At 42.5% G+C, this 19,681-nt stretch overlaps 1 protein-coding gene and 1 long non-coding RNA gene across 5 annotated transcripts in view; one reads left to right on the forward strand and one right to left on the reverse strand.

Moving 5' to 3' along the window:
- The window catches only part of LOC106577652 (uncharacterized), a 24,628-nt gene extending 15,611 nt beyond the window's left edge, over positions 1-9,017 (forward strand). For 3 of the 4 annotated variants that reach the window (XM_014155962.3, XM_014155963.3, XM_014155960.3), the window contains 6 exons: positions 5,356-5,476; positions 5,652-5,863; positions 7,809-7,926; positions 8,021-8,190; positions 8,591-8,688; positions 8,786-9,017. In XM_014155962.3, the coding sequence (XP_014011437.1) occupies positions 5,356-5,476; positions 5,652-5,863; positions 7,809-7,926; positions 8,021-8,190; positions 8,591-8,688; positions 8,786-9,011 (945 nt within the window). In that variant the 3' untranslated portion in view covers positions 9,012-9,017. The remainder of the gene's footprint in view (positions 1-5,355; positions 5,477-5,651; positions 5,864-7,808; positions 7,927-8,020; positions 8,191-8,590; positions 8,689-8,785) is intronic. The other variant, XM_014155961.3, reaches the window with a different exon arrangement.
- A 5,060-nt stretch (positions 9,018-14,077) lies between these two features.
- On the reverse strand, positions 14,078-17,965 carry LOC145861760 (uncharacterized). Its single transcript, XR_014381401.1, has 5 exons — positions 17,837-17,965; positions 17,689-17,732; positions 15,867-16,036; positions 15,647-15,771; positions 14,078-15,484 (listed from the first exon to the last, which is right to left on the reverse strand). It is a non-coding gene; the product is annotated as an uncharacterized LOC145861760 (long non-coding RNA).
- Between the last annotated feature and the right edge of the window lie 1,716 nt (positions 17,966-19,681).

The raw sequence follows: 19,681 nt of genomic DNA on the forward strand, positions 1-19,681 counted from the left end.
ATGGGGTGTGTTTAGCTCTGTTTTGTACCATCAGAACTGTGGTATGTTGAAACTGGACAACATAGTTTAAATTATGCCTCTAATATTCATAGCTCAATATGTCCCAAAGCAGCCAGGAGAGAGTGAGCGGTCAGTTTTATATACAACAGCGAACCAATCTGTGGGTAAAGCGACGCTGCAACTCAAACCCAACAAGCCAAGGCTTCTCTTAGAAAAGACAAAGAGCAACTTGGAGATTCAATTGAGAGCAATGAACAGCTGAAGGATATCCAGGAAACATAGCTAAAATGCTCTCAATGCTCCCCAAAACAAACTGTCACAATTTGTTTTTAAAAGTAGATTTGCTCGAAAGGAAAGTAGTCTATCGTGTTGGATATGCCATATACAGGGTGGGCGAGTGGAGGAACTGGACAACAAAATGAGCCTTCTGGAAACAAAGGTGCAAACTTTTTAGAAGATGAACTGGACCAGCAAGAAAACGGAATGAGACAAAATAATGAATGTTGTCCCTACCGGAATACGAGAAAAAGGAGACCTTTCCAGCTACGTGATCAAGCTGATATTGGAGAAGCTTGGCATGGATGCATCACCGAAGGATCTCGAGCGACTCCATCGGATCGGCGTGAAACAGAAGAAGGCTAAATGCCCTCTCATGGTAATCTTTACGCTGTGGAACTATCAGACCAAAGTTGACATTCTGAAGGCACAAGGGGGAAAGAAGATAAAAATCCATGGCCACACTACAGACCCGGATTCGATCCCAGGCTGTGTCGCAGCCGGCCGCGACCAGGAGACCCATGAGCCGGCGCACAATTGGCCCAGCATCGTCCTGGTTAGGGGAGGGTTTGGCCGGCCGGGATGTCCTTGTCCCATTGCGCTCTAGCTACTCCTTGTGGCGGGCCAGACGCATGCACGCTGACTTGTGCCTGTACAACTGAGTCGCCAGTTGTACAGCGTTTCCTCCGACACATTGGTTCGACTGGCTTCGGGGTTAAGCGAGCAGTGTGTCAAGAAGCAGTGCAGCTTGCCAGGATCGTGTTTCAGAGGACGCATGGCTCTCGACCTTCGCCTCTCCCAAGTCCGAGGGGGGAAAAGAGGAGATTGGGATAAACTAGGCCTGGGTGGGTAAGAGACGGCAAGGAAGGAAGGGAGGGTGGGACAAGCTTGGCTTGGGTGGGCAAGGGTGAGTAAATATGGGTTGGGATAAGCTTGAGTGGGGGAGAACTGGGAGGGAGTGATGGATGTGGTTTGGGAGAGGGAGAAAAGGAAGGACTTTATACTACAATGTAAATGTATTTTTTGGTGACTTGTAAAGCCATTGTAAAATGAATGAGTGCTGGACAGATTAGGAAAGGATGACGAATCATTATTCCTTGCGTGGGGCTTCCACTCATCCCATTTCAGTCTCTGTGGGCCCGGTCTCCCCAAGTAGACCCCCACCAGTCACCATACTTTAATTTATAAGGTAATACAAACCGACCACAGTACCTAAGTGGCAGTCTTTCTCCAATGTATGTATAATTAAATAATCCACAGTTTTAGTACATTAGAAGAGGAGTTGGAGCTTAAAAGCCCTAAAAAGGCACAGCTTCTCAAGTACAAAGATGCACTTTGCTTTGTTTTTTGTTAAATGTCTGCTCAGCCCACACACTCTATATATGTAATGTATACAGTAACTATGTATTTATACTATGATCCTTCCATTCTATGGAATGCCCACCACCCTCATGTCTGCTAAAATGTTTTATTTGGTTCTTCTACAATAGACGGAACAGAAGGTTAACTTTGATTTTATACAAGTAAAGACCAACAAAATCCAATTCATAATGGGCTCCATGATGGGGGAGCATATGATTCTGGAACATTTTAACCAGATTGTGGGCAGATTTGGTTCTTGCAAGAGTTGCATAAAAAAAATGGAGAAATTGAATATGTAAAGAAGAGCTGGGTTGGCGAGGCCTATGCTGCAGAATTTAGAGAATGAACAGAGGGCGTCTTCTGGACCTAAAATGTATTAAATGGGCTACGTAAATGAATTAGTTTTTACCATTATAAATGTAAACCTAGACGATAAAGAAAAGACTACTCTGATATAATCTGGGATGCCTTTATTAAGGCATACATTAGGGGAATGATAATCTCATACTTGGCAAAAGCTAAATCTGATTTAGAAATTAAAAGATTGTATTCCTGCTGAATCACTATCTTTTACTTTTTGAAGAGAGACAACAATTTACAGGTTAAACTGAAAGCCTATTACTTAATCACAAATTAACCGGGTAAATATCTTGCAGCTCTAACAAAACAAATGCATGCTAAACCCCTTATACAATACAAATGCGGTAATTAGAAATAACGTGATTTAATGACAATTTTAAAAGCGTCTATGAAAAATGTATATAAATCAGAGTGAAAAAAATAATCACTAAAAACACATCACCAAAAATAAATACTGTTAAAACATGAATGCGGCCTCCTGAGTGGCGCAGCGGTATAACAGGCTGACCACACCGCTCGCATCGCGTGCGCGAGCGTTGCAAAATAAATTTAGAAATCTATGTTATTCAATTAAGGCATCCACACTGCTCTCGCGCACCAACGAGCGTCTGCATTGCCAAGGGCTAAAATAGAAATCAGTTCTATTTCTGACGCAGATCGCGCTGCAAGTCCTGCCTCTCCCATCTCCTCAATGGGTTATAGAAGCAGGTACCCACGTGCCATCTTCTCATTGGTTATACCCACTTGGGTAACTGAAAGACGAACAACGTCAGTGGCGGTAATGCACCTAATTTATGGAAGTTGCCAATCGCAATATAAAGTCAAGAGAAGAAAAATCCTGGAAGGAAGAGAGATGACTAGAAACGATTCGGTTGACCGTTTTATGTGTGGATTAATTGGCGGAGTAGAGGACCTTGTGCATTTCAGGTAAAATAACAATATAATAATAATAAATAGGACAAATTAGCTAGAAAGTGCAAGTTAACTAGCTAAATCGCCATAAATGTTTAATGCTTTTAGACCTGTCCCCAAATTAATATAATTGGTTCAGAGTTTGTTTTGATATTTTAACCTGCGTGTTGTGATCGCGTTTGGTGTGGGGGGACAAAATACATTTATGCGCGATGGTGCACGCGCGCAGCCGGTTTGGGTTCCATGTAAGGCAGTGCTAGAGGCGTCACTACGGACCCGGGTTCGATCCCGGGCTGTATCACAACCGGCCGTGATCGGGAGTCCCATAGGGCGGCGCACAATTTGGCCCAGCGTCGTCCGGGTTAGGGGAGGGTTTGGCCGGGGGTGGGGCTTTACTTGGCTCATCGCACTCTAGCGACTCCTTGTGGCGGGCCAGGTGCCTGCAGGCTGACCTCGGTCGTCAGGTGAACGGTGTTTCCTCCGACACATTGGTGCGTCTGGCTTCGGAGTTAAGTGGGCGGGTGTTAAGAAGCACGGTTTGGTGGGTCACGTTTCGGAGGACGCTTAACTCGACCCTTGCCTCCCAATAAAATAAAAACAAACTTCTAAGCAATAGAATGGCCAAGTCGTATATTTTTATTTTATTTAACCTTTATTTAACTAGGCATTTCAGACTTGATGCATATCAAACAGAGTTTATTAAAAAGACACATACAAACAAGAACATGTTTCAGTTTAAATCAATAAACAAAGGATATAGATTTCTCAGTAATGTCTGTTGATGCTGAAAAGGCTTTTGACCATCTTGAATAGCCTTTTCTATTCAAAACTTTGGAAGCTTTCAAATTTCCAGCTGAAAAAGTAAATGTAATAAAAATATAATGTAAATGTCCTAAAGCAAAAATATACATATAGTACATTATCTGATGAAATTGCATTAGAAAGGGAAACAAGACAGGAATGGCCCCAATCCCCCCTCCCTGTTTGCACTGGCAACTGAACAGCCTTCAGAAAGAATTACACAGGACCCAAATGTAACAGGTATCAATATTGGTAAACATGAATATAAACTCAACTTATTTGAAGATCTCCTGATACACCTGACCAATATTGAAAACTCAATGCCCCCTTTGCTAAAAGTAATTTCAGAATACTTCAAAATCTCCAGATATAAAATGAACGTGGGAAAGAAAACAATAATAATGGCAATAGGAAAAAGAATAACGCACAATCTACAGCAATCCTTTAAGTGGACCACAAAATATTAAATAGCCATTTATGATGCTTAATAAGTGATAACAAACATGTATAAAGATAACTTTATCCCATTTACTGAACAATATGAAGGCACATCTAATAAAATGGAACAATCTACCCATAAATCTTACAGATAGAATAAGCAATTCCATTCTAAACCTTTTCAGAATGGCATGGCTCCCAAAGTTTTTATTTTATTTAATACCAATTACCCCACCAGACATTCTTTAAAAAAGTATACTCGGTCATAACAGATTTTTTTAAATGAGCAAATAAAATTCATAGAATAAGAAGGAAAGTTTTACATCTTCCTAAGTCTGAGGAGGGTTTTAACCTTCCAGACTTGGAGTTGTATCAACTCGCTACCCAAGGCTTTTACTTGCTACATATAGTTAAATGCACTAAAGAGGAACAATGGGTAGGCTACATATTGAAAATGTGCATGCTCATCCCCAGAATCTTTTTACATGTCTATTTTCAAAGGATAAACTAAGAACATTAATTTCATAGTTAAGAACACTATAACAATATGGACGAAAATGAAACATTCTACAAGAACCAATATCGCTCCCTAAAAACACAACCTCATTGAACAATGCTTGGATAGCTTTCAGAATTCACCGATTTTTATTTATTTTGAAAAAATTGGTCCACATGGAAAACTAAAGCCATGACGTGGTAGTAGGAAATACAGTTTTTTCCGTGGCAGAATTAAAAATAAATTTTGCACTGACCAATCTGGATATTTTCAAATAAATGCAACTTAAACGTTTTATCACGAAATGTAGCTTTGGACATCACAGCAATCTTGAGGGAATCCTATTTGAGTCAAAGGCTATTCATATGATGGGTGAACTATACCAAACCTAGCCAACTGGCAATCTCATAGAAAAAAATATCAACTATTGGAACCAAGACTTAAAAATAACTGATATTTGCACAAGATTGAGGGGTTGTTGGAACATAACTAATGAGATTACAGTTAATGAAAATGTATGCTTAATATAGTATAAATTAATGTATGGGGGGGGGGGGGGGGGGTGCGCAACTCAATATTAGGAAGGTGTAGCAATTTGCCTGGTATAGTCAGTGTACTTCAATTATGTACAGTATACATACCTCACTGGCAGTTTTTTTTACCTTCATAATGTAATGATGCAATGTAACCTGCTCTCCCTCTTATGTCAGTATGTTGATGGGGGCTATAGGAGGTACACCCTCCCTCTCACCTTTTCCCTGACAATCTCACCCAATGGAGAGGTCTTCTACCATAATGCCACCATTGTGAGTGATGTTCAAGAGCAGACAGGTGATTATATATAAATACATCTCTTGACAGAGAGAATTAATACAAAATCACTTGAACTAAACTCATGGTTGCCTGCCTACCTGTCCTGTTTAAATCCCTCATTCCTACACTCTCTCTGACTCTTTCGCCAATCTTATCCTTCTTCCCACCCTCTCCTCTCCATGCATCCTCCCAGCACCAGAACCTCCCAGGCTGGAGGGTAAGTGCACAGAGAGGGGCCTCCTGATGCTGCTGCACTATGGGGCCCAGGAGCGGAGATGGGAGCTCTTCCTTGGGGACCGCCGGCTGGACTGGGAGCTAGTGGAAATGGGGGGCTTCACCGTGGAAACAGAAGAGGACTACTTTAGTGTGGAGATCCCATTCTATAGTCCGGCCATGACCTATGAGGTGAGAAGGGCTATCTAAGTAAATTAACTGGAGATTTGGTTGTCCACTCAACTGGCACTTTTCTCATGGCTGTGTTTCTTCCACCTCAGTCATATTTAAAATGGTTCTTCAATTGTTGTGCTCTATCCTTATCTTTATCTATCTCTGAAATCTTTAAGCAAGAACATGTCTATACAGTGCATTTGGATAGTATTCAGACCACTTCCCTTTTCCACATTTTTCTACGTTACAGCCTTATTCTAAAATCTATTCAATCATTTTTTCCCTCATCAATCTACAAAAAAATAGCCCGTAATGACTAAGCGAAAAAACAGGTTTTTAAAAATTCTAGCAAATGTATTAACCCCCCCCCCCCCCCCCCCCCCCATAAATACCTTATTTGCATAAGTATTCAGACCCTTTGCAATGATACTTGAAATTGAGCTCAGATGCATCCTGTTTCCATTGATCATCCTTTTTCTACAACTTGATTAGAGTCCACCTGTGGTAAATTCAATTGATTGGACATGATTTGGAAAGGCACACACCTGTCTATATAAGGTCAGAGAAAAAACCAAGACATGATGTCGAAGGAATTGTCCAAGACAGGATTGTGTCAAGGCACAGATCTGGGGAAGGGTACCAAAACATTTCTGCAACATTGAAGGTCACCAAGAACACAGTGGCCTCCATCATTCTTAAATGGAAGACGTTTGGAACCGCCAAGACTCTTACTAGAGCTGGTCGCCCGGCCAAACTGAGCAATCGCGGGAGAAGGGCCTTGGTCAGGCAGGTGACCAAGAACCCAATGGACACTGTGACAGAGCTCCAGAGTTCCTCTGTGGAGATGGGAGAATCTTCCAGAAGGACAACCATCTCTGGAGCACTCCACCAATCAGGCCTTTGTGTTAGTGGCCAGACGGAAGCCACTCCTCAGTAAAAGGCACATGACAGCCCACTTGGAGTTTGCCAAAAGGCACCTAAAGGACTCTGACCTTGAGAAAAAAGATTATCTGGTCTGATGAAACCAAGATTGGCCGCTTTGGCCTGAATGCCAAGCGTCACGTCTGGAGGAAAGCTGGCACCATCCCTACAGTGAAGCATGGTAGTGGCAGCATCATTCTCTGGGGATGTTTGTCAGCAGCAGCGACTGGGAGACTAGTCAGGATCGAGGGAAAGATGAATGGAGCAAAATACAGAGAGATCCTTGAAAACCTGCTCTAGAGCGCTCAGGACCTCAGACTGGGGCGAAGGTTCACTTTCCAACAGGACAATGACCAAGCACAGAGCCAACACAACGCAGGAGTGGCTTTGGGGCAAGTCTCAATGTCCTTGAGTGACCCAGCCAGAGCCTTGTCGTGGCCTACCCAAGAACACTCTGCTGTAATTGCTGCAAAAGGAGTTTCAACAAAGTACTGAGTAAAGGGTCTGAATACCTATGTAAATGTAATATTAAACTTTTTTTTTTTTTTTTTTTTTTGCTAAAATGTCTAAATCAGTTTTTTGCTTTGTCATTGTGGGGTATTGTGTGGATTGATGAATTTGTATTTTATTTGATCAATTTTAGAATAAAATGGATAAAGGGAGGCAGGTAGCCTAGCGGTTAGTGTGGGCCAGTAATCTGAATAATCTGTCTGTGTCCTTAATTTAACCCTAATTGGCCCAAGGGGTGCTGTACCACTGTCTTTTGACACAAGTGATTCCTAATCTCAATCTCATTAACTCTCCAGTACAACAGATGAGCCACTTTTCATCAATGTAGGATTCATTTGTGAATTAAGGATTCGTTCACTGGGAATATAAGCCTTTTAGAGTAATTTGAGAGCCTACACTTTGAGGGTATAGTGATTTTTTTTTTTTTTTTATAAAAAAAAATCACTTAAAAAATAAAAAAAATCTGTGAGTCGACGTATTGGACACTTTCATTATCAATCTCCCCTTCCTCTCTGGCTCATCCCGCTTGTAGGAAGTGAGTTTGCAGGGTGTTGTTGGCCGGCTGGAGGTCAGTGTGGTGGACATAGACACACTCAAGATGGAGAACAGCCTCATCCATCGCTGCACCTTCCGTGTCAGAGAGTTACTGGGTAACACACCTGCGGTGTACTATTGAAAGGCTTGACCGACATGTCCTCATTCAAACACTGTTAAAACTGATCCTAGACCTCTCTTGACTTCCAGTGTGCTTACCAGAGGGGAGGATGGTTGTAGTGACTGATACGTCACGTACCATCCCGCCCACCCAACCAAAACGCACCACCCTTTTGGACCCCAGCTGTGTCCCCCAAGAGACGGACAGCGTCAGGGCCCTATTCAATTTCTCCCTGGATTCCTGTGGTACCATTGCGACCGTGAGTGTGTTAGCATGTTGATTCATCATGTTACATGCAGTGGTGGAAAAAGTACTAAATTGTCATACATGAATAAAGGTAAAGATACCTTTTTTTTAATAGCAAATGACTCAAGTGAAAGTCACCCAGTAAAATACTACTTGAGTAAAAGTATTTGGTTCTAAATATACTTAAGTAACTGGAAGTTTTGGGGGTTAGGTAAAATGTTTGGAGTAAAACTGGTTTTTTTTTCTTCAGGAATGTAGTGAAGCAGAAGTAAAAGGTGGCAAAAATATAAATAGTAAAGTACAGATACCCCCCCCAAAAATGACTTGTAGTACTTGAAAGTATTTTTACTTAGGTAAAGTACACCACTGGTTATGTGTTAATAAGTCAATCATACATGTTCTACCTCACCTAGGTTGAGGGGAATTTCCTAATATATGAGAACCAGGTGCTGTACCCCAAAGAACTTATCACCATGGATGACCCCCCCTTCCACAGAGACTCCCCTTACAGGTAAACACACACACACACACACACACACACACACACACACACACCACGTTTCACACTATTCAAATGTGAATTTCTATGTACATATATTCTTTTTTAGGCTGACCATCCAGTGCCGCTACCCTGCCATCGACACCGGCATTGTCTCTATTGAACACCCTGTAAATCCAACCTTTGCCCTCTCACCTATGCTGCCTCTTAAACACACTCGAAGGGAGGCCTCCCGCAGTGGGCAGTATGTGGCAGTGGTGTGTGTGGCGATTGTTGTGATGGGAGCTATAATTGCTGCTACAGTGAAGATGCTCTGTTGCCCAATAAAAATGTAAAACACATTTGCAAATCTGTGAAATTGTTTCATATCCCTACTAAATGTATTTCATGAAATAAGACCTTTGCCTAGTAAAAATTATAACACTTGAATCGGTTACTAAATCAATTCACCAAATCGTGAAGGATTTCTGTACCAAGAAATGACATGTATAAATTAGCCAATTAGCTAATTAAGGACGTGCACATTGACCAATTAGAAGCTTGTTGGGGTTAACAATCAAAGCACTACCCCCATATTAAAGTGGCAGAGAATGGCACACCATGTTAGTCAGAATTGGTTAGCCTCCACCCAGCAGAGTGTCTCACCTTGTTGGTCCATATAGGGGCAGTTGAGACTACGTGTCAGGATAGATACCTGTTGGTAACTACTGACCTCTCATTCACTGGGGATAAACCTCACGTTGAAGCTGTTGGTAAGTAGGCTTTTAAAGTTAATTTTGAAGCAAAATTGGCTGGAATTCAGGTTTGGTCAGCTCAAGAACTTGAGATGACATGGCATCTTAACAGGTCTTGGCCTTAGTGCTGTAGGCCAGGATTTGATAGCTGATGCTGACAGGAAGTCTCTCCCTGCAGTATCTCTGGCTCTCACTGTGCCTGTTAAACCACTCTGGAAGATAAACTTCATTTTTGTATTTAAACTTGACTCCTGATCAAATTAAAATCATTTGATTTGATACTTTCTGTGAATCCCTTTTCCCCCCTCTAGATGCTAAGCAGTATGGGTCAGAGTAGCTGAGAATGGAGCGGAAACCCCATGCACTGTAAATGAAACCTGTGGCTTGGTTCCCCAGAGAAGTCAGCTGTAAGATCTAGATGGAGGTATTGATTCACAAATCTAAAATGTGTATCTACGGATCTATTTAGTGTAGTATCTAGTAGGGCTCTATCTGGACTGTGGCTGGGTCAGTGTATCGTCATAAAGGTATAGGAGAATGATCCTTTATATTCCCCTGTAGGTGTCAGGACACATCGCTCTTCATGGTCTGGTACAACAGCAAATGACTGGACTGCTGCCCTCGCTACAGAAAGCTAAAGGCTATATTACATTTGGCAAATGCTCTTTTAGATGAGCTATACACCAGTTTGTGTTCCCAGTACCATCCTGGGTGCCCAGTTGGATTTCATGCCCTGTCTTCTGTGCCCTCATCGGGCCCATAACTTTGCCACATCTACCTTGCAGGAGGGGCAGCAGCTGACTGCCATGTTCCTCTGAGCCTCAGTGGTGTTGAAATTCTAACCAGAAAGGAAGAGCAAGATTATAGATTCCAACTTATTTTATTATAAGATTTGCAAAAATGGAGCTGGTTAACAATCACATGACAGGTGCAACAGTGAAGAGCCCAACAAACAAGAGTTGGGTCTCTTTTTGTCTGTGGCAGTTTAGCAGGTGTGTGAGGTCATAGTGGGAGCATAGAAACAAGTGATAATGGCAGTTTAGTTGCTCCTTTCTGCTGATGGAATTGTTTCTGCTGCTCAAACTAGCCTTTTCTCTTCATATCTCCACAGCTGTGCCCTTGAAAGATAGGAAAGCAACAGGATGGACCAAATAACTGGTCACTCTGACAGCCCTTTGTCTTTGGCCAGGTGATTACAGTAAGTTACTCAGAAACAAGAGGGGGGGGGGGGACACAGGCTTCTTCTTACATGAGAGAAACAGACAGTGGAAATTGACAGGTGTAAGGTTTATACAAATGATCTGCATAAGAGTTTGTAATTTTGCCACTATAGCAGCTAGGTGTTCCACCTCAGCCAGGGGAGGCTGGTGTTCCACCTCAGTCAGGGGAGGCTGGTGTTCCACCTCAGCCAGGGGAGGCTGGTGTTCCACCTCAGCCAGGGGAGGCTGGTGTTCCACCTCAGCCAGGGGAGGCTGGTGTTTCACCTCAGCCAGGGGAGGCTGGTGTTTCACTCGACCTACAGACCATGTTGAGGATTTAAATGTCCTGTTCAAATGGTTACATTTATCTTGGGTGCACCTCGTGTCTAGAGGCTTCTTTCTCAGTGCATACATTTTAACATTAAAGGTAAATATTAAACATTAAATTATATTGCTTTAATCTTTTCAAACTGTGAAGCTGGATAGGAAGCCACTAATTTAGTGATTTAACTGAAACGGACCCTTCGTACTGTTGTTGGCAGGGACACTTACTCCATTCTTTACTTCTTGGTGAACGGTGTGGCGGTGGTCCATCCAATACTGTTCTCCAGGCAGGATTGGTAGTCATGATGGTGGACTTGGTCATTTCTTGCAGCACTGGTAAGTATTTCAGTTCAATATCAGACCCTATCCATTCACAGTTCAGACCTGAAAGGACTGACTAGGCTTAAAAAGATGGCTTGATTGCCAAAATCTCACTCTTTTTCTACTTACCCAGAGTCAGATTAATTGATACCATTTTCAAAAAAAAATTGTATGGCTCTGCGTGCAATTTTAAGTTGCCAGCTAGCGTTTGCGCAATTGCTAACAGGCGTCTCTACCTTACACTTCCTTCAAAATGCACGCAGAGATCTAAAAATGGTATCCATGAGTTAATCCTCCTATTTGAGTCGTCCATGACTTCTCCTAGGCTGAGAGGGACGCAAGGAATATATTCTGATCAGTCACTGAAGGAAAAGGGGATCAAGACTCTGTTCCGGTTCCCGGCATTGCTGTAGGTATTGAAGGGAACAACGCAAAAATGGAATTCACAAGTGCCGATGAAGCCCTAATCCAGCTACAAGAAACCTTCCCAGTGCTCTGAGGAAAGGACGAAGTAGGAAAAAGCAACGAGTGCACTAGGCTACAGTGACTCTTAAGACCAGTTTATTGTAAATTGAGACAATATCCTTTCCCTCTCCCCCAAAATAAATCTACCCTACTTTCTCCAAATAACTTCTCTGACTTATCAGTAGAAGTAGCCGATGACAATGGGCTACATGGACACTGAAAATACATTTCAAAGGGGAACATATTGCATGCATGTCAACAGTTGTGTGTTTATGTATAAGAATTGGATGGTGAATACAGGTGTAGGAGCGGCTGTGGATGCATAAGGTATATGTTGGGAGAGAATGAGTAAGTGGATGTAAGGTTGGGATAAGCTTGGTGGGGTAAAAGGAGAGAACTGGGAGGTGGCGAGAGATGGGTTAGACTTGGGAAGGACGGATTTAACGAAACTACCTAATTTTATTTTGGATTTACAAACCTGCTGTGAAATTAAGGAGTTCTGGATAGATTAGGAAAGGATGCCTCATCATTATTCCTTGTCATTCTAGCTAAGATTCAATGGTGGTTATTGGTGAAAGTGGAGGGTCTGAGGGATTGGGACAGGGTGACATCAGACACAGGGGTGTGTGGGGCCTCCACTCATCTCACTTCAATCTCTGTGGACCCACTCTCAAAGTAGACCCCCACCAGCCACTATTTTAATTTACAAGGTAATAAACTGACTACATTACTTAAATGTCAGTCTCTCCAATGTACTGTATGTACAATGACATAATTCAGACTTTTGGTACGTTATGAGGTTGAGTTTAAGGGAAATTTCAACTTTAGTCAAATCAAGGCAAACAACCAGAGTCAGGCCAAGGTACAAAGGATTGCAACAATGACAAAACGGTTGATTCCAAGTGTGCAACTTTGAAGACGGGGGACATGTCCTCCCCACATTGTGAAGTTGCATTTTTGTCCCATCAATGGAAAGTGATACAAAATGAGGCAACGGTGTGCTTAAGGACCATGCAGATGCCGAGTGGTCGGGTAGGCTGTTTAGTGTTGATCCAACTAAATAATAAATACATTATGCCCCCCCACCAAGTTGTGCCCCTGAATTAAAGCATGTACTGGGCAACAATTGTAGTCAAACTCGCATGCTAGAAATATGCATTTTCCTTCGTTAATGCTATAGAGAATTGTATGAGTTGAGCTCTTGGTAGCCAGGCTCAGTTGTCAGTAGCTGCTTGTTGGGCGGTCTCACGCAGGGCCGGCTGGGTTTTAGCATTGGGTTTTCGCATTGGGTGTAGCCTCTTGCATTTGGGTCGGGGTTGTCCCCATGTCAGAAGGCAAGGAGCAGCACGAGCGGAAGTGGTCCCGGTCCCAATCACCCAGTCCCTTTTTGACTCTAGTTTTGGGGCATGTTTAGCAATTGGTGACAGTCTCAAATCAATGTCGTTAATTCCAATCCGGGGATCACAGCACAACGTGCACGCAAACGGTTCACGCAATTCAATTTTACACTTGAATGTCAGAAATTAAATGTCAAACATGCATGATATCAAATATGTCAATCTAGTTTAGTAAGCGTCACCTGTGACACTAACTCCCCATTCCATGGAATGCCCACCGTCCTCATGACATGTTAAATCTGGTTCTTTAATGATAACTTCTGTTCTAACGTTGATTTTTATTGGGGGGGGAGATATGGTTCGTGAACATCACGATTGTTAGATGTTATTTAAAAAAAGGAGCTGGGTTGAAGTGGCCTATGATGCTACCTACTGTAGTGATGGCATCCTGATAAATAAGGGGAAAATTGTGTATTATCCCAGCACATGGACCAGGAAGGCTGTTTCTAATGGTGAAACAGTTCATTGTATATCCCACCAGGGGCAAATCTGGTGTTTGAATTTAAGCTATTATACTGAAATAAATGATGCAACAATGTCAAAGATTTTACTGAGTTATACATAAGTCAATTTAAATAAATGAGGCCCTCATTGACTTCACATGACTGGGAGTACAGATACCTTAAATTTTGAAACATTTCTTAAAACCCTGTCTGGGTAATAGATTTATTTCATCCACTTTTGAAAAAGGATGTAACGTAAATGTGGTGAAGGGGTATGAATACTTCCAAATCCACTATATATATATCAGTGGGCATATCAAAGTCCCCAAAAGTGTACTAACTGCAGATTGCCCCTTTTACACAGGCTTTAAATTACAAGCATGAGTTAATGTATTTTTGCTGATCTGACAAGATTTTACTTCAAATGGCACATGGAGTCGACTGCATAACCAAACATGTTTGCTTTAGAGAAGAATGACAGGTTTTTTTATAATCCAATTACTATTTTATTTCCATGTCTTCACAATGAGCATGCTAAGGGTTTTGCTATAATGTTGGGTAACACTATTTGAATTGTCCAAGTAGCAGTCATGTAATCGCTGCACCATTTGACAGCTAATTTTAAGCCTAGAGAAAAGGGCTCAAAACAAGTAAACACATTCTTGGATGCTGTAAGTCCCTCAAATTCAAAACTGGACCTTGAAGGCAGTTCCACTGCGCCCCCGACCTGGGACACAAGGTGGGTGCAATTCATTAGCAGAACAAAACCAGCAGGCATTGGACCTCGTAGGGTATGAGTTGAATATCCCTGTGCAAAGGCTGCATTTACACAGGCAGTCATCTTTTACCCTATTATTGGACACAGTCACTGGAAAATAATTGGGCTGTGTTTACACAGGCAGCACAACTTAATATAGTATCTTTATACAGCTGCACGAAACTTGCATGAAAAATTGACTCCAATGACATCACTAAGTCTATCAGACCAACTCCTTGAAGTCTGCAGTTAAGCTTGGTATATTGCTTTTAAAAACAAAGGTACTGGATGAAGTCTTCAAGAGCCAACAATTTATTCATTTTAAATAGAAGAAAAAAAAGTATTGATTCAATGCTAGTTTAAATTGCTGGGTGTGGCCAGGGGACCCAAATTAATTTAGCAGATTGTAACAGGATACTTTGTAGTCAGTGTCATCGTCAGAGGAATCCCAACAGGAGTCTAGCCACTGGCAAAGCTAAACTGAAGAAAAAAAAAGGTTAATTTCATCAGGAACACAGCTATTTACTGAAGACTCAGTTTTCATTGGAACCTGGTCACCAAGAGTGACTGGATCTCCCTCAAAGATCCTGAGATATTGGACTTTCAAACTTCAAAAACACATTAAGATTGACTAGAACAAAAGCTAAAGCGCTCAATGACTGGTTTTGTAGTCACATTACAATTCCAGTCATTCAGAAAGTAAATGACATATCCCATCAGCATACAATGGGGTGAGTGGGACACTGCTTAGTAGCACAGCTCCTTTAGGACCAGATGCCAATGTTTCTATTGACAAATCCGATAGTGTGCACCTTAGACTCGTCAAAGGGGTGTTACAAAATGTAGAGCCATACCTATAAGATGTCTGGGTGACGACAGACCCGTCTTCGGGTGAGTATTGCTTGTAGAACACGATCCCATTCACACTGGTAGTCACATGGCCAATCAATTTAATCCAAATATACTATTGGGACAAAGCCACTACTAGCCTAGAGACTTTGAACCCTGCCATGACTTTGTTTCACAGGTGTTGAGTCCAAAGTTAGAGATCCCTGGTGGGTGTATACTGTCTCTTGGGGCCTGCAGGTGGAGTCCAGGAGGGAGGTTCTGCACCAATGATGGCCAGAGTCCTGTTTGTCATCAGTCTTCGCCTCTTCTGTGGAAGACACTGGAGAGAAGTGACATCAGATCGTACCAGATGCAATGTCATCCAATGTGCCCCAACATCATCCAATAATCAGATTGCAATGATTGGAGAAGTCAGATACTCAGCACAACTGCAATGAAGAGGACCTGAAACACGACCGACACCAATATCTAGTGCCCCCACCTAGTCTCGCAGATCAGCTCAGTAGTTGTGATGAGGCAGCATTTGGTAGAGGCATGCTGAACTTCCAGCGTCTTGGCGTCCCTCGATAGGATTTCAAATGTACCAAACTGGCTCAATGTTAAATCCTGTGATGTAAAGTTGTACCTTCATGATGGAACACTAGCATAAAACCACAGCTACAATAACCATAGTTTCCATTAAATAGTGATGACCACCTCACCTCAGATGTATCCGGTGGAGGAGAGAAACGTCCATGGTCACTGGTCTTCATAGAGCATAACGTACCTACGATGCATAGCCAGGTCAGGGCCGACGCCAACCTCCCACATGTAGTTGAACGGTTGGATCCCCGCTGGAAGCTGATGCCCTCTGTACAGATGCTTTTGAAGGCTGGTGGGAGAGAAGTAATGGTCATGAAAATACTTTGTAGCTGCCTAATATTAACTGATGGTCAAGGACTTAACATTTTTCGATATGAAGCAGGGAGACTTGGCTAGTGGTTGGGTCACTGGGCTCCAGCAGAGTTGCCATAAGGCAGTGTCAGAACCAGAAGGCTAGGAAGACCATTGTGAAAACACTTGCAGTCAAGGTCTTTCTTAATAAAGTCATTGGTTCAAGTCAACATACAAAAGTCATTGAACCAAGCCATGACCAGGCAGTAGTGGCGGAAGGTAGCCTAGCAGTTAGAGCATTGAGCCAGTAATTGAAAGGTCGCTGGTTCGAATACCGGAGCCGACAAGGCAAAGAATAGATAATTTAATGCATGTGCCCTTGAGCAAGGCACTTAACCCTCATTTTCTCCAGGGGCACCATACAACTATGGCTGACCCCGTAAAAACACATGTCACAACTTTTGTAAAGCACCTGAGGCAGGATTACCGAAGTGTAGTTGGAGTCCATCGACTGGAAACCCCCCTCAATTAAGTACTGAATGAGGGACTCGTGGCCAACAAATCTAATGAAATGCATACAAAGCATCTGGTAGCCATTGCACTCCCCAGTTTCACTAAACAATTATTTCAGGTCAATGGTGTTATTCAGTAACCTACAGTTCTTGGAACAATGGGGTCTTCGAATTAAACCTGGATGACAGCCACGTCAGTTCCGTTAGCATGGAAAAATCCTAGTGAAGGGGGTAGACATTTTGAATAGCCTCTGGTATGGAGAAGTAGTGTCCCTTGAGCTTCACAGCCGTCAGCGCATCATAGGGGGAAGTTTCCCCCGTTACACATGAGTCTCAAGGACGGCCACCCTCCTCCCACCATACGTGTCTATGGTGGGAGGAGGATGACAGTTACATCACAACCATTACCAGTACAAAGGAGGCAGATCTTATTTTCATGACACAGGGACAAGATACTTGGTGACATTGCAGGGTAACCGATTATTACATTGTAGGCTGTATACATCGACAATTAAAATGTAGGGTCCTTACACAGTCCAGTGATGCAGGATAACGCATGCTGGGCAAAGTGGAGAACTCTTTACTCTGTGACAACCTAAAATCCCAACGTGCTACTGCTCAAGGCACCAGGAGGATCAGTTGTCAGGCAAAGGAGACATTTCTGATTGGTTACTGGAGCTCCTTACGGTTAGTGGTGAAGAGTTGTTGGCACAGACTGTGCGTGGCCATGGACCTGTGAAAGGGGAGTCTGGTTTCTACACCGCCATTGTCCATAAGGGTTCATATTAGAGATTGAACCGCGAACTCATTGTGCATGTTACGTTCCAATGCGTATGGTCAAGTCTGATTTTCAAAGGTTTACACTTCCAATGTCTTGAAACAAAACCCTGTCAATAAAAAGGGTTAGAGGTCAGTGTAGGAAGCCCCATAGGATATCTTCCCCGTAGTGTTTGTCAAAGAAAGAATTCCTCCTCGGATAGTTTCACTCAACTGCCTTAGCACCTTACCAATGACAGTAAATCCCAATTGTTCAGACACCACAAGGTATCAATCCCGACAGTCAAGCTTAAAGACATTAGATTACCATTGGCCTGAAGTGCATTCTAACAAGTTATAGGTAAGAATAATTTTTACTTACCCAATGGAGGCACAACGTCAAACAATGCATCTAGTAAGGAAACTCTAGAGGGGTGAGAATGAGTCAACTGGTAACCAATTAACTGAACACATTGAAGCTCTATTACAGAAGTTAGTAATATTTTATAGAACATTTAAATGGAGCTTACCTGTGAAATCCAGCTGACATTTTTAATGAAGCTGCAGATCTTGGAATATGAATTGCAATTCTAGCAGCAAGAGACATGCAAATAGACATTATGGAAAGTCAACCAGTAAAGTCGCATAAAGATGGAGGAATTCAGATATGAAGTAATTGTTTTCAGCACTATCCACAGAGTGGTTTTATACTTTCCTATCCTAATGACATAATTGTCAACAGACTTGCAAAAGTTGCCGATCTGCAATTTCACTGATGTACTAAGTGTCTACATAGTCTTATATCATTGAAAATCGGCATAATGCATTTAGCAGTAACGTATACAGATCTACAGTATTCTTCAGAGACGATTCGGATGTCTCTGAAATGGCCAGCAGGTGGCGCCTTGGCCATTTACCAAACGCCAATGCTCATCAATTGGCTGTGACACCCTGTGGATCAATCAACAACAACTTGCTCCAAAATGTTTCAGTACCTTGAAAACCTATTGGTAATTCATTAGAAATAGGTGAAGCTTATGAAACTTACATGATTGTAATGACAGTTTTGGTAGCCTATTTTCATTGTGCACTGTTTTGTGCTTGTCCTTGCAAATGTTGTTGTAGTGAAAGATAAAAGTACTGGCAGTGATATGAGCAACAACATGGAAGTTCTTCTAAGGTCAATGTGAGTTTTCAAGCATTAAACCCTACTGATACACAGGTAACAATTTAGTAGACTGAAAATCACACTATAATTGAATTGCCAAGTCGTCGCCTACAATGAGCAACAACAGAGTAGATGGAGAAGACACAAAAACATTACAATCATCTTGACTAGTTCGAGATATTCAGCCTATACTTTTTATGTCATATTCCAATATCTGTGTTGTCTTTCCTCCAACAACAGAGCCCAAGGCAGGTGGTCCTTCCTCCATTCTCCAACCGGACCCACCACCATCCCTCCATCCTGCCCCTGTATATAGCAGCCATGGGGTTGGCCCAGTACCCCTGGAGACTCCATCAACAGCCAGGTGAGGACAGGACGGGGGCACCACCACCCCTCTCAGGTGGGTTAGTGCAATCAGGGATCCTTGGGACGCCCTTACCCTGAATCTTAACCATACCCCATACCTAACTCTAACCTTAATCTTAATCATTTAAAATGTCAACTTCAATGGGGTGATGTCAGAGTTGGGGCATCCCAAGGATCCTCTTTAGACTTTATCCTCTCAGGTGCCTACAGTACTTAGCTCTTGTACCCTCTGCTAAGCTTTGACCTTTAGCGATTTGCTACATACCAGCCTGCGTCAAATTTGACAGTGCTTTTACACAGCCAGTATTCAAATTACACATTGACTTTTGGGGGTGCCTTGAAAATAGTAGGGCTGTATGTTTGTCTTTTAAACTCTCATCCCTTTTTAATGTTAATTTCGACGATTTTGGCCCCTGATTTGACCCTAACCCTTATTGTAAACCTAACCGTAACCTTAGCAAGCAGTTGCTTAGCAACAGATAGTCATAATATCAACTATCTGTAGAGCATTTACAGATGGACTTTGCAGACTGTCCAAATGAACTGTCAGTTTTGTTTTTTGAACCATTTTTTCCCCCCATCAGTTCCAGTCATGACTCCCTCTGAGTTCTTCTACACGGACCCCACCATGCGCCAGGGACGACGGAGTTGCAGGTAAGAGCTTTATCTGATCAATTATGCAGACATCTGCCCTTTTGCACATTGAAAAGCCTTACTTGCAGATAACTATAGTGTATTAGATGTCAACGGCCCATCAGATCCAGACCGCTCGCACTCAGACCCAGAGAGAGGGCCTGAGTGCTCCATTCCTCTTTCCCTCGATCCTGACTAGTATCCCAGT

This window comes from Salmo salar, chromosome 18 (genome assembly GCF_965601325.2).
Source record: "Salmo salar chromosome 18, fSalSal1, whole genome shotgun sequence".
In the NCBI taxonomy this organism is placed as follows: domain Eukaryota; kingdom Metazoa; phylum Chordata; class Actinopteri; order Salmoniformes; family Salmonidae; genus Salmo; species Salmo salar.